This window comes from Stegostoma tigrinum, chromosome 31 (assembly GCF_030684315.1).
Source record: "Stegostoma tigrinum isolate sSteTig4 chromosome 31, sSteTig4.hap1, whole genome shotgun sequence".
NCBI lineage: Eukaryota > Metazoa > Chordata > Chondrichthyes > Orectolobiformes > Stegostomatidae > Stegostoma > Stegostoma tigrinum.
The window spans coordinates 39,691,367-39,704,423 of record NC_081384.1 but is presented as its reverse complement, the minus strand read 5'-3'; the positions used below and the strand labels follow the sequence as shown (position 1 = coordinate 39,704,423).

Genomic DNA, 13,057 nt, shown 5'->3' with positions numbered 1-13,057 from the left:
CACACAGCCAATCCACTCAACCTCTCCTTATAAGGCAGTTCCTCCATACCAGGTATTAAATCACTTCTGGACTGTGTCCAGTGCCAGTTTATCTTTCCTCAGAAAAGGGGGCCAAAACTACTCATAGTGTTCCAACTGTGTTCTGTGTCCTCACACCGCCTTGTTCCCTGGCCAACATCTGTCTTGGGCTTGCTGCAGTGCTCTAGTGAAACTCAGCACAAGCTGCAAGAACAGCATCTCATTTTCCACTCAGGAACTCTACAGCCTTTAGGATTCAATATTGAGTTCAAAACTTTTAGGGCTTGATGCACCTTGTCCCACAAACATCAGGCCTTGTTATCACTGGGTCTGCTATTATACACAAAGCATTGTTAGGCATTAATAGTCCCATTAGTAGCTATTCATTCTCCTAGGTTTACTGTTATCCACTCCTTTGTCTGTCCAACTGTTCTCTCTCTTTGGGCTCTATCTCCACCAATCATTTACTCTTTACCCCACATTTTCCTAGCTACCATTGGCTTTGAGGAAGGGCCACTGGATACGAAACATTAATGCTGATTTCTCTCCACAGGTGCTGCTAGACTTCGAGCTTTTCAGCAATTTCTGTTTTTGTTTCTGATTTCCAGCATCTGCAGTTATTTTGGTTTTTATGAAGTACCCTGGTCTTTTGCCTCTCTCCCTTTTTGAACAAAGCTGTTGTATTAGCAGTTTTCCAATTCTCTGAGGCTTTTCCAGATTTTAGATTCTTGTAAGGAGTCTTCAAAAATTACTAATCAGCGCATCCACTATCTCTGCAGCTACTTCCTTTAATATCCTAGGATGCATCCCACCAGATCTAGGGGACTTATCAGCTTTTAGTTTCCTTAGCACTTGTTTTCCAGGTGATAGTTATTTATTCATTCTCTCCCTCCATTTTTGTTTCTTGATTATTTGACATTTTTGGCATGCTATCAGTGTTCTCAGATATGAAGACAGATGCAAAGCATTTATTGAACCATTCCACTATTTCCTATTATTATTTCCCAAGCCTCATTTTCTCAGGGGGCTATATGTATATTGGCCTTCCTTTTTAAAAATGTTAAAAGAAGGTTTTTTTATATTGCCTGCTTGTTTTACCCTCAGATGTTTATTATCTCCCTCTGTAACATTTTTGGTGATCTTTTGTTACTTTCAAAAAATACTTTTCCACATCCAATAATGCATTGCCTTTTTTCATGCCTTCATGAACTCCTGATTTATTCTCCATCCTACAGAACAGCTACTGCAAGGGAGGGATCACAGACTGCTCCACTAGTGTCATCTTCCTGTTGCTCTTTTTTACCTTCACTTATGTGGATTCCATATATTCCAATCCAAGATCACTTTTTGCTATTGTGCATGCTTCATCTCGTATCGACCAATGCTAACCTTGTGACTCCAAGATGACCATGGCAGTTTTCAGTCAGGTTAACTCTGAAAGTCAGGTATGCCTTGACCTTTCAACCTTGATCTCCAGTCCCAGAATTCTTGAGTCTTCTGTACCATGAAGAGAAGCAAGGACACTGACAGGAAGAGGCATATCAAGTAATGCCCTGAAGCTGCATCCTACGGTAATGTACAACTTCTTTATATTTTAAAAAATATACTTTATTCATAAAATAAATCAAAAGTACACAGAAATGTTCTAACTCGGTTCTGTATAATATTTGCAGAGAAAAAACAAAAACATTGGAATTTTGACATTTCTTAGAGTTTCTCTACAATTGCAAAAAACAAAGGCATTTTCTACTTATGAAGCAACAAGAAGGTCTGACAACTGAGTGACTGTTGTTATTACTTTGGCAGAAAGACCTTGGTCACCTTTCCCCACCGTACCTTAGCAGCAGCTGCCCCATGCTTCAGCATGTCTCTCAGCACATAGTCCTGGTACCTTGGAATGTGCCAGTCTGCAATAGGTCATCCCTTAAACTGGAAGACCAATATGTTTCAGGGAGATCAAAGAGCATCTTTCAGTGAGTTGATGGTGCTCCAAATGCAGTCGATATTTGTCTCAGTGTGCATCCCAGGGAACAGCTCATTGAGCACAGAGCTCTGCTCAGGATGAACCATGACAAAAACCACTGAATCTCTCTCCAGGCTTTGTTTGCAAAGGCACATTCCAGCAGGAAACATGTGACATTCTCCTCAGCAGCACAGCCGCTTTGAGGGCAGCGTACAGTGGTGCACAGAGGCTGGGTGTACATGAAGGATGTGACAAGTAGTGCCCTTCTCACCACCAGCCAAGCTACATCTTGGTGCTTGTTGAAAAGTTCTGATGCTGAGGCAATCTGCCAAATGACTTTGACAGTCTGCTCAGGAAACTACCCAACAGGATCCAGCCTCTCCTTTTCCTACAGGGTCTCAACAATATTATGCACTGACCACTTCCTGAAGAAATTGTAGTCAAGGACATTCCGCTTTGCAAATTTTTGCATGAAGGACAGGTGATACAGAAAATCCAACTACTTGGAGTGTTCTGTGACAATGAAACCAGAACTATCCCTCACAATACCAGGGATAGGTAGAACCTCCATACGTAGTGATACAGTGTTTGCATACCAAGGGTCTATGCACAGCTTGATGCAGCCACACACAAAGGAGGAGGGCAACATTGGTTATGTTCTTCACACTGCCACACTTATCCAGAGCTTTGTACGTGGTGGTCCCTGCAGACATGGTCAATCTCTGACCTCCAGATGAAGTGGGAGGGAGCTCGGGTAACTACGATGGCACAGGTTCAGGGAATGGGCCAGACCTGTGCCACATGCAGCAACACCAAGAGGATCTCACACCTGGTGACCAGGTTTTATCCGCAATGGAGTGGCAGTGGGCTCCCATCTGCCCCATTTCTGCCTCACCCTGGCAATATTCTTGTTTAGACACATGCCCCAGCCCCTCCCATATACTCAGCATCTTCAGATAATCTTACCTGATGGTGAAGTGGGTAAACGTTTGTCAGTCTAGTTCCAAAAGAACATGGCCTGGCTCTTGCCTTGAGTTATCCTGGCTCCTAAGGCCAATTCAAACTGGTCGCAGACGGTCATGAGTCTGTGCACTGACTGGATCTGAACAGAAATGGCAACATCATCCATGTATAGGGAGGCGCTGACCTGCAGTCCTCCGCTGCCTGGAATAGTCACCCCTCTCAGACATGCATCCTTTCTGATGACTCAGCAAAGTCTCTGTACAACACACAAACAAGGCAGGAGAGTGGGCAGGTCTGCCTGATTCCAGATCTGACCAGGAAGCTCTCTGATACGCATTTATTCACATACTGATTGAGGCTGCACTAATAATTCTGGTGTAGAGCTGTTTGGTCCAATTTTGATTATCTCCCCAGAGCCCATTTTGGTCAGCACATCCCACATGTAGGTGTGTGATATCCTGTCAAATTCCTTCTCCTGGTTCAGGCTGATGAGGCAAGTGTCCAACCCCCTGTCCTGCAGGTAGGTGACAGTATCTCTGAGGAGCATAAGGATCTCAGAGATCGTACTTCCTGAAACAGCACAGGTTTAATCAGGGTAAATTATTGATTCCAGAGTGGACCTGATCTAGTGGCGATGACCTTATGCAGGATTTTGTAATCTGTGTTGTCCTGAGATTGGTCAGCAATTTTTTAGTTCCTCCTCCCACATATTGTTGAATGTAAGGAAACCTTTCCTCATAGCATGTGAGAATCTACCTGCCAGAAGCATATTGTTATACACCTTCAGCAGGTCCGGGCCAATCAGGTCCCACAGAACTGAATACAACTCAGCTGGTCATCTGTTGCTTCCAGGAGAGTTTTATTTCTCTTAAAGGACTCGAGGAGCTTGGTCAGCTCATTCAGAGATAATGGCTGCTGTCACATGCTGTCATTGAAGACCTCCATGATAGAGGACAGGAATGACTGGGAGGCTGTGCTGTGTGTTATACAGTTCAGCATAAAATGGTTTGCTGATCCTCAGAATCTCGGACTGAGACGACCTTCCTGAGTCATCCTCTTCCTCAGGTTGCTAATCACAAAGATCTCTCCACGCACCTTTTAGAAGAAACACGAACACATCTCAACCTGCTTCAGATGCAGACCTCAGACCAGAAGATTATCTTGGAGGCCTCCATGGCAAAATAGTGAGGCTTGCTGGCTCTTTGCCTCTTGGAGATCCTCCTTGACATTGATCCCACTTTGCAGCAAGAGCAGGTTTTGCATAATTTCCTGGACAGTTTTTATCATCTCTTTTGGCTTTTGAACACCTCTGAGGATGCAGAATGTCTTGATATTCCCCATAACTGTTCCCCATCAATCTGGTGGAGACTCAATGAGGGATTTTGCGGTTTACCAACCTTTTATTCCTTTATTTGAGTTCCTCAGTGTAGATTTTCAAACCTATTTTAAGATTTTTAGATCACCAAACTGACCATAGTCCAATAAAGGTTTAAATTTGATCCTGTCACTGGGTCTGATCCTGCATTCCCATGGTATGAGCAAACCTTTGCAGCAGGGCTGATGGAGCTGTCCTGTTCCTCTCTAGGGGGCATTGCCTTGATCAGGTGATGAATGATCAGGTGTCATTGAGGTGGGATTGAGGCCAGGAAGCATATGCTGTGACGACCGGTGTTTCCAGGTTGCAGAGTGATCATCTTCCCCCTGCCCCATCATAGTATTTTGCCTCTACTTCTATTTATGGCCACAAGGAATTGCTGGTATGCCATTTGCACACACAGCTGTCTGTTTTCATTCTGCTGCTGGCCCTGTATGATTGAAGGGTTTTGCTTTTGAAGTTTCTCCTCACCACCTGCCACTCACTTCACTCTGTTCACGTGCTGCCTCCTCCTCCATTGACTCTTTGTTCTCAAGTGGAGGTTGTTGGTTTAGCATTCTCTGGAGCATCTTCTGTTTCATTCCACAATCTTGCCCTCCTTCTGAATGTCCATTTTCAAATTGCACAGAACATACAGCATTGAAGAGACTATTCAGTAAAACTGGTCTCTGCCAGAACTTATGTTCTCCACTTGCCTTCCTCTTCTTTACTTCATCTAATCCTATTAGCATAACCTGTCAAACTCTACAATCCTTTCTCCTTGATGTGTTTATCTAGTTTTCACTTCATTGTATCTACGCTAATCCCCTCAACCATTCCATGTGATATTGGATTTACTAGTAACTATTTTATCTCTATTACTCTTAATTGTGGATTCTCTTACAAGTGCGAGCATCTTCTCTGCACCCACCTTATCAAATTTATGTTTCAGCCTTGAGTCCAGGAAAGTGGACTCCAACCTGTTCATCCTTATCAAATCTCTTTAGTTCAAGTAATAGCCCTTGCAAATCTTGTGAAACTCAGCAGGTCTGACAGCATCAGTGCAGAGAGAAACAGAGTTAACGCTTCAAGTCTGGTACGATTCTCTTCTTCAGAACCTCAAACAGGGCCCAAAATGTTAGCTCTGTCTTCCTCTCCACAGATGTTGCCAGCCCTACTGAATTTCTTCCGCACTCAGCTGAACAGGGTGGTTAGCTGCTCCCAGGAAAAAAATCCTTGACATCACTATGGATGGTGCACCTCTCACGATGTACTTAATCCTTTAAAATACAAAGTGTTTTATACAACAATTATCACTGACTCTGGCAAGGAGCGTTCCTCACATTTCCCCTTGAATCTCTTGCCTAAGGCTTGTAAATCTATGCTGTCCTTTTCAGCCAACAGTATTTTATTTTGCCCCTGTTTACCTTACCATAATCTTAAATACTCTTTCAAATCTTCGTGCCTATCAACTCTAACGGGACCTAAATTCCCTGGAAACATTCTGTTAAATCTCCTGCGCAGCGTGCCAGCGACCCTCCCATGATACGGGGGTGTGGGGTTCAGAACTGGGCACAATGATCTAAACTTGGATTTAATTCCCTTGGGTCTGGATTAGGAACATCCCCAGTGCGAAGAGACAAGCTGCCTGCTTGGATAATGTTGCCCCTTCAACACGGCCGTTTCGCGAATTGTACTGAAACTGAGAAAACTTTCCCACACTCATCGAAATCACACACAGACGTTCCGACACAAAATTGGAGCCTGTAGTGGGACAAATCCCAGAATATTCCGCATTGTGCAAAGGGAGGTGCCTTCTTTCTGAGCAGCGACGGAAAGCCGCTGGAACTCGTGATTTTTTTTTTGAAAAAGGAGAAACTTTTCAAGGAATGTACCCTTATTTAGTCAGAGTTTGCCTGCAGCGACGCACCTCCCCACAATCCGCGTTTAATCAGTGCCCCTGGCCCCCGCCAGTTATTCCTGGTCGGACACATTCCAGTCCTTCCCTCAACAAATGCCCACTCTGCCCATCCCGTCCTTACCGACTTTCCTGAAGGCTTTCAGAGCGAGTTTATTGTGATCCGGCGCCGAGAGCTCCGTGCCCCTGGATCTGGTGCCGATCATGGTCTGCTTTGTCCCCGCCGCCTTTCTGCTCACTCCCGGGGATTGCTGAGCTCCGAGCCTGGGATGGGCTGCAGTCTCTCCCTCTCTCTCTCTCTCTGTTCACGCCTTGCTGGCCCCTGGCTCGGTTCCTGCAGCTTGAGGAGTTTCTCTCTGCTTAGTATCTAGCTGCTCCCAGCTACACTGCCCTTCCCCACACTCTCCTCCCCTTCGCCTAAAGCTGGAGCCTGGCTCCGGCTAACGAGAAACTTCTTCTCGGCGACCCTTCGCTTATAATCCAGGAATTCAACTCATGTGACTTTCACCCTCTATATAAGGAAAGGGGTCGTTGTCAAACGTGGTAAAACTGGAAGGAAAAAGTTCCCAGCCGTCATTCGCTTCCCCGATGGTCGGAGAACATTGTTAGAAATGGGACCATTGTTTTCCTGAATCGAATGCAAAATCAGCACACTCTTGAACTTCAGTCCTCAGGACCTTAAAACACAGCCTCTGCACAGCAATTTCCCAATTCATAGGCCGGTATAAGCATGCAAATATCTGCAATGACAAACATTGGTAGTAACTTCTATCACTACACCCCTCCTTAAATAAGTGAAGCAGTGTTCATTTTTAGTTCAGCAGTGATAGCTTTCTCTCCGCTGGTTACAACAAAGTTTAAATCTAAAGTGGATGGTCACCCTGCCAATTTCAGATTGTATGTAACTGTGCAAACAAAAACAAATAAATAAGTGCAGATGCCGGAAATCAGAAATAAAAGCAGGAATTGCTGGGAGAATTCAGCAGGTCTGGCAGGATGTTAACTCTGCTTTCTCTCTACAAGTGCTGCCAGACCTGCTGAATTTTCCTAGCAGTTTCCGTTTTTCTTGTATATAGGGATGGGCAAGAAATGCTGGCCAGCCAGCGACGCCCACATCCCACAAATGAACAGAAAAAAAACCGCAATCTTGAAATCAGGCTAAACAATTCCTTAAATAAAGGAGTCGTTTATTATGGACAAAAATTACTCATGCAAAGATAATAACATTACAAAGCTTTCAGATAGAACCAGACCCAGGATACCAAGGCATTGGACAGGGTGCTAAGGTTGATGGGTGGGCAGAGTTTAATGTTCAGTGGAATTCCACGCTGCTTTCAGCATAAACTCAGCTATGGACAGATCATGCTTTCTAATGGAAACATAAACATCTTTGTTAATAGTGCCACACCTAGATAGCACATAGCCAAGCAATGAGAATTTTCCAACAAGCTTGAGGCTGGTGCCATTAATAGTTACGTCTAATGATCCAAAGCAGGACATATGTGCTTATAAATGACTCATATCTTGCAATACAAAACTACATTTCAAAAATTTTACCAATTATACCAAAATTGGAAACATGACAATGAGGACGACACCAATTGACCACAACAGAAAATAGATTGCTGAAAATAATGGGCGAACAAGTGGCACGTGAAGTTTAATAGAGATAAGTGTGAGCTGATGCACTTTCACAAAAGGAATTGGGAGTGGCAATATAGACTTAATAACACAATTCTCAAGTGTATATAGGGAGAAAGTGACTTGGGAGTTTGTTTGCACAAATCTTTGAAGTTGGCAGAACATATTGAGAGAACAATAGCAAAGTGTGTAGGATCCTGGGCTTGATAAATAGAGGTACTGTGTACAAAAGCAGGAAAGTTGCAACAAACTCTGTAATGGCCTGATTAGGCCATAATTAAAGAATTGAGTCCATTTCAAGCCACCACATATAAATTAATATAAAACCTACATTTGTTTATAAAATTATCATTATTTAAATTTCTGTTTAGTCGGCAGCCATCAAACAATTAAACATTTTAAAAACAGTAAACTAGATTAAAATGAAGGAGGCAATTACAAGATAACAAAGTGTGGACTGGATGAACACAGCAGGCCAAGCAGCATCTCAGGAGCACAAAAGCTGACGTTTCAGGCCTAGCCCCTTCATCAGAGAGCTCTCTGATGAAGGGTCTAGGCCCGAAACGTCAGCTTTTGTGCTCCTGAGATGCTGCTTGGCCTGCTGTGTTCATCCAGCTCCACACTTTGTTCTTTCAGATTCTCCAGCATCTGCAGTTCCCATTATCTCTGAGGCAATTACAAGGTTTTCTTGAGTGAAAGATACTCTTTCCCAAAACATAGCATACAAGATCGAATGTACACACAAACACAGGTGATAAGTTTCAAGAAGAATGTTTAGTGCAGACAGGGAAAACAAATATTATACAGTTTAAAAGTCCTTAGCATCCTTGAGATTTCATATTTTTAACCAAAGACTCATGTTATTTAATTATTGACTTGTATTCTCAGCAGTAGCGAATTTTGTAGATATCTTTGACTTCTCAGAAAATGGTTGTTTCCTAATTTTAATTGTTGTTGTTGGGAAGATGAGAGAAAGTGTAACATTGGACGAAATTGGACATTCTGAATTGACCCACAGTGGAGAAATTGGGCCTGACCAAAACTTGGCTGAACTAAATTAAACAGCAGCTATCAGCTACAGAGAGCAGTGGAAACCAAGGACAAAGAGGTCACAAGAGTTCAGAGGGAACTTGTTATAACCAGCGGAGAGGGTTGTGTATTGGACAAATGTCAGTCAGACTTTGTGGCACCTTGATTTCCAGACAGTGCCTGAGGTCATGCACTTTATACATCCCTGATATGGCAACAGTGAAGGATGATGGCACGACCCCATTTCATGCTTTGAAACCTGCTCATGACTCCATTGGCAAAGGGCAACTGAACATTGGTGAAGAAATAGCAAGAACTGCAAAAGCTGAAGTCAGAGACAACTGCAGTGTGAAGCTGGATGAACACAACAGGCCAGGCAGCATCAGAGGAGCAGGAAAGTTGACTTTTCAGGTCAGGACCCTTTTTCAGAAATGTGGAAGGGGGAGGCAGCTGGGAAATAAATAGAGAGGAGAGGTGGGGCTCGGGTAAAGTAGGTGGGATCGTGATAGTTGAATGCAGGGAGGGAGGAGTGGGGATTGGTCATTGGGATAAGAACATAAGAACTAGGAGCAGGAGTAGGCTATCTGGCCCCTTGAGCCTGCAACCATTTAATAAGATCATGGCTGATCTTTTTGAGACTCAGCTCCACTCACTCGCTCACTCACCATAACCCTTAATTCCTTTACTGTTCAAAAATTTATCTAGCCTTGCCTTAAAAACATTCAGCGAGGTATTTTCTACTGCTTTACTGGGCAGGAATCCCACCGATTCACAATCCTTTGGGTGAAGAAGTTCCTCCTGACCTCAGTCCTACATCTGCTTCCCCTTATTTTGAGGCTATGCCCCCTAGTCCTAGTTTCACCTGCATGCCCAAACAACCTCCCTGCCTCCACTTTATCTATTCCCTTCATAATCTTCTATGTTTCAATAAGATCTCCCCTCATTCTTCTGAATTCCAATGAGTATAATCCCAGCCTATTCAGTGTCTCCTCATAATCTAACCCTCTCATCTCTGGAATCAACTGAGTGAATCTCCTCTGCACCCTCTCCAGTGCTAGTATATCCCTTCTCAAGTAAGGAGACCAAAACTGCACACAGTACTCCAGGTGTAGCCTCTCCAGGATCCTACACAGCTGCAGCATAGCCTCCCTGTTTTTGAACTCCATCCCTCTAGCAATGGCAGACAAATTCCATTTGCCTTTTTGATCACCTGCTGCACTTGCAATCCTACTTTTAGTGATTCATGCGCAAGGACACCAAAGTCCCTCTGCACAGCAGTGTGCTGCAATTTTTTACCAGTTAAAACATAGTCCATTTTTCTGTTAGTCCTACCAAAACGGATGACCTCACACTTATCAACATTGTACTCCATCTGCCAGACCTTTGCCACTCACTTAAACTATCTATATCCCTCTGCAGACTTTCAGTGTCTTCTGCAGACTTTGCTCTACCACTCATCTGTGTTATCTGCAAATTTTGACACACCATACTTAGTGGCCAACTCCAAATTATCTATGTAATGATGGGTTAAATCAGGGATGGGTGGGGTGGATAGGTGGGAGAGAAGATGGACAGATCGTGTCAGGTCAAGGAAGCAGGGATGAGAGGGGGGATTGGACATGGGATGAGGCTGCTGGTAGGGAGATTTTAAAACTGGTGAATTTTATGTTTAAAGATAACAAGGTGTAGAGGTGGATGAAAACAGCAGGCCAAGCAGCATCAGAGGAGCAGGAAAGCTGTTGTTTTGGGCCTGAACTCTTCTTCAGAAATGAGGGAGGGGAATGGGATTCTGAAATAAATAGGGAGAGAGGGAGGTGGAAGGAAGATGGATAAAGGAGCAGATAGGTGGAGAGGAGATGGACAGGTCATGGAGGTGGGGATGGAGCCAGTAAAGGTGAGTGTAGGTGGGGAATTAGATTAGATTCCCTACAGTGTGGAAACAGGCCCTTTGGCCCAACAAGTCCACACTGCCTTGGAGCATCCCACCCAGACCCATCCCCCTATAACCCACAAACCGCTGAACACTATGGGCAATTTAGCATGGCCGATCCACCTACCCTGCACATTTTTGGACTGTAGCAGGAAACTGGATCACCTGGGGGAAACCCACGCAGACACAGGGAGAATGTGCAAACTCCGCACAGAGAGTTACCCAAGGCTGGAATAGACCCTGGGTCCCTGGTGCTGTGAGGCTACAGTGCTAACCACTGAGCCACAGTGTTGCCCTTGAATTAGGATGGGGGTAAGTCAGTCAAAGGAAGATGGACAAGTCAAGGAGGCAGGGATGAGGCTTGGAGGTAGGAGGTGGGGGTGGGGTTTGATGTGGGAGGAGGGGATAGGTGGGAGAAAAGACAGACAGGTCAGGGAGGCGGGGACGAGCTAGGCTGGTTTTGCAATGTGGTCGGGGTTGGGGAGATTTTGCAGCCGGTGAAATCCACATTGATACCATTGGGCTGCAGGGTTCCCAAGTGGAATATGAGTTGCTCTTCCTGCAACTTTCGGGTGGCATCATTGTGGCACTGGAGAAGGCCCAGGATGGGCATGTCATCCAAGGAGTGGGAGGAGGAGTTAAAATGGTTCGTAACTGGGAGATGCAGCCATTTATTGTGAATCAAGCGTAGGTGTTCCTCAAAGCGGTCTCCAAGCTTCTGTTATGAATCTATCCCTTTTAACACAGTGGCAGCACCACACGACATAATGGAGGGTATACTCAATGTGAAGATGGAACTGTGTCTCCTCAAAAAAACCTCAATGGTCACTCCTATCAATATTGTCATGGACAAATGCATCTGCGACAGATAAATTGGTGAGAGTAGGATGGAGCAGCCTTATCCTCTAGTTGGTTCCCTACTACTTGTCACAGATCCATTCTAGAAGTAATGTCCTTTAGGATTCTGCCAGTTTGGCCAATGGTAGTGATACCGAATTATTCTTGGTGATAGACACTGAAATCTCTCAACAAAAATACATTCCTTGCCCTAGTTACCCTCAGAATGTCTTCTGAAAGAGCATGGTGGCTGGTAATCAGCAGGAAATTTCCATGCCCATGTTGGTCTCCTTGATGTCGCATGGCAATGTTGACCTCTTGACTCCTCAAATGGGTTTATCCCGCCACTTAGACAGGGCAGGCACATGACTGTGGTGGAGGAAATTGGGGTGCTGGTTTCAAGCTAAGATTTTGGAGGTACTTTATTCACTCATGGACCTGGGTGAGACTGGTTGGACCAGTTTTTATTAGCCATCTAGGTGCCTTGGAGAAGGAAGCCGCAAGCTGTCTTTTTGAACTGCTGATGTCCATGTGCTGTAGGTAGACCCATAATGCCTATAAGGAGCGGATTCCAGGATTTTGACCCATGTATGTCTATGTTTGATTGCCTTTTAATGTCTAAGTGGTTTGTTCATGTGATAGGTCTGATACCTAATCACAATGTTCATGATATCCTTTCATTTGCTGCTGCAAAGATTTTATCAAATTGAAGCTCTTACTCTCCAGGAAATGGTATGCAGATACGTTTTGATCTGTGTGTTGTGGTTGTCAACCGTTGAACCTTCCTCCAGCCACATTGCAGCGTGTTTCACTTTGCCAGGAGTGGCTCACCTCAGTTTTGGAGAGAGTGCGAGGGCAAGCAATTGAGAAACTGGGAGGATCAAGCTGAGAACCTTTCCACTCTAGAGATAACAAGGTGTAGAGCTGGAGGAACACAGCAGGCCAAGCAGCATCATAGGAGCAGGAAGGCTGACATTTCAGGCCTAGATCCTTCATCAGAAAAATTCTGATTTTCTGATGAAGGGTTGAGGCCCAAAACATTGGCTTTCCTGCTCCTAAAATGCTGCTTGGCCTGTTGTGTTCATCCAGCTCTACACCTTGTTATCTCGGATTCTCCAGCATCTGCAGCTCCAATTATCTCTATTGCCTCTCCACTCTATCAGTTTATGAATATAATGTTCACTTTGAATCTGATCCAGAGAGAATTGCAAGGTACAGGGGGAGGCCATTCAATTTATAGGCCAGAATTTTCCCCTCCCTGCTGTGCTAACAGTACCGAGATCAAGAAAACCTGCTCCAACTCACTATCTCCACAATTCCCATTCTGGATGGAATGAATTCCCAACAGAAAGAATAGAGCAAATGGACAACATGGTGGCACAGTGGTTAGCACCGCTACCTCAC

The 13,057-nt window shown here is 44.5% G+C and overlaps 1 protein-coding gene across 3 annotated transcripts in view; it reads right to left on the bottom strand.

Annotated features, from left to right (window-relative positions):
- Positions 1 to 6,694, bottom strand: part of LOC125466175 (1-phosphatidylinositol 4,5-bisphosphate phosphodiesterase delta-3-like) — a 151,208-nt gene extending 144,514 nt beyond the window's left edge. For 2 of the 3 annotated variants that reach the window (XM_059638836.1, XM_059638837.1), the window contains exon 1: positions 6,341 to 6,694. In XM_059638836.1, the coding sequence (XP_059494819.1) occupies positions 6,341 to 6,422 (82 nt within the window). In that variant the 5' untranslated portion in view covers positions 6,423 to 6,694. Of the gene's footprint in view, positions 1 to 1,407; positions 1,512 to 6,340 lie in introns of those variants that run through there. The other variant, XM_059638838.1, reaches the window with a different exon arrangement.
- Positions 6,695 to 13,057: the final 6,363 nt, after the last annotated feature.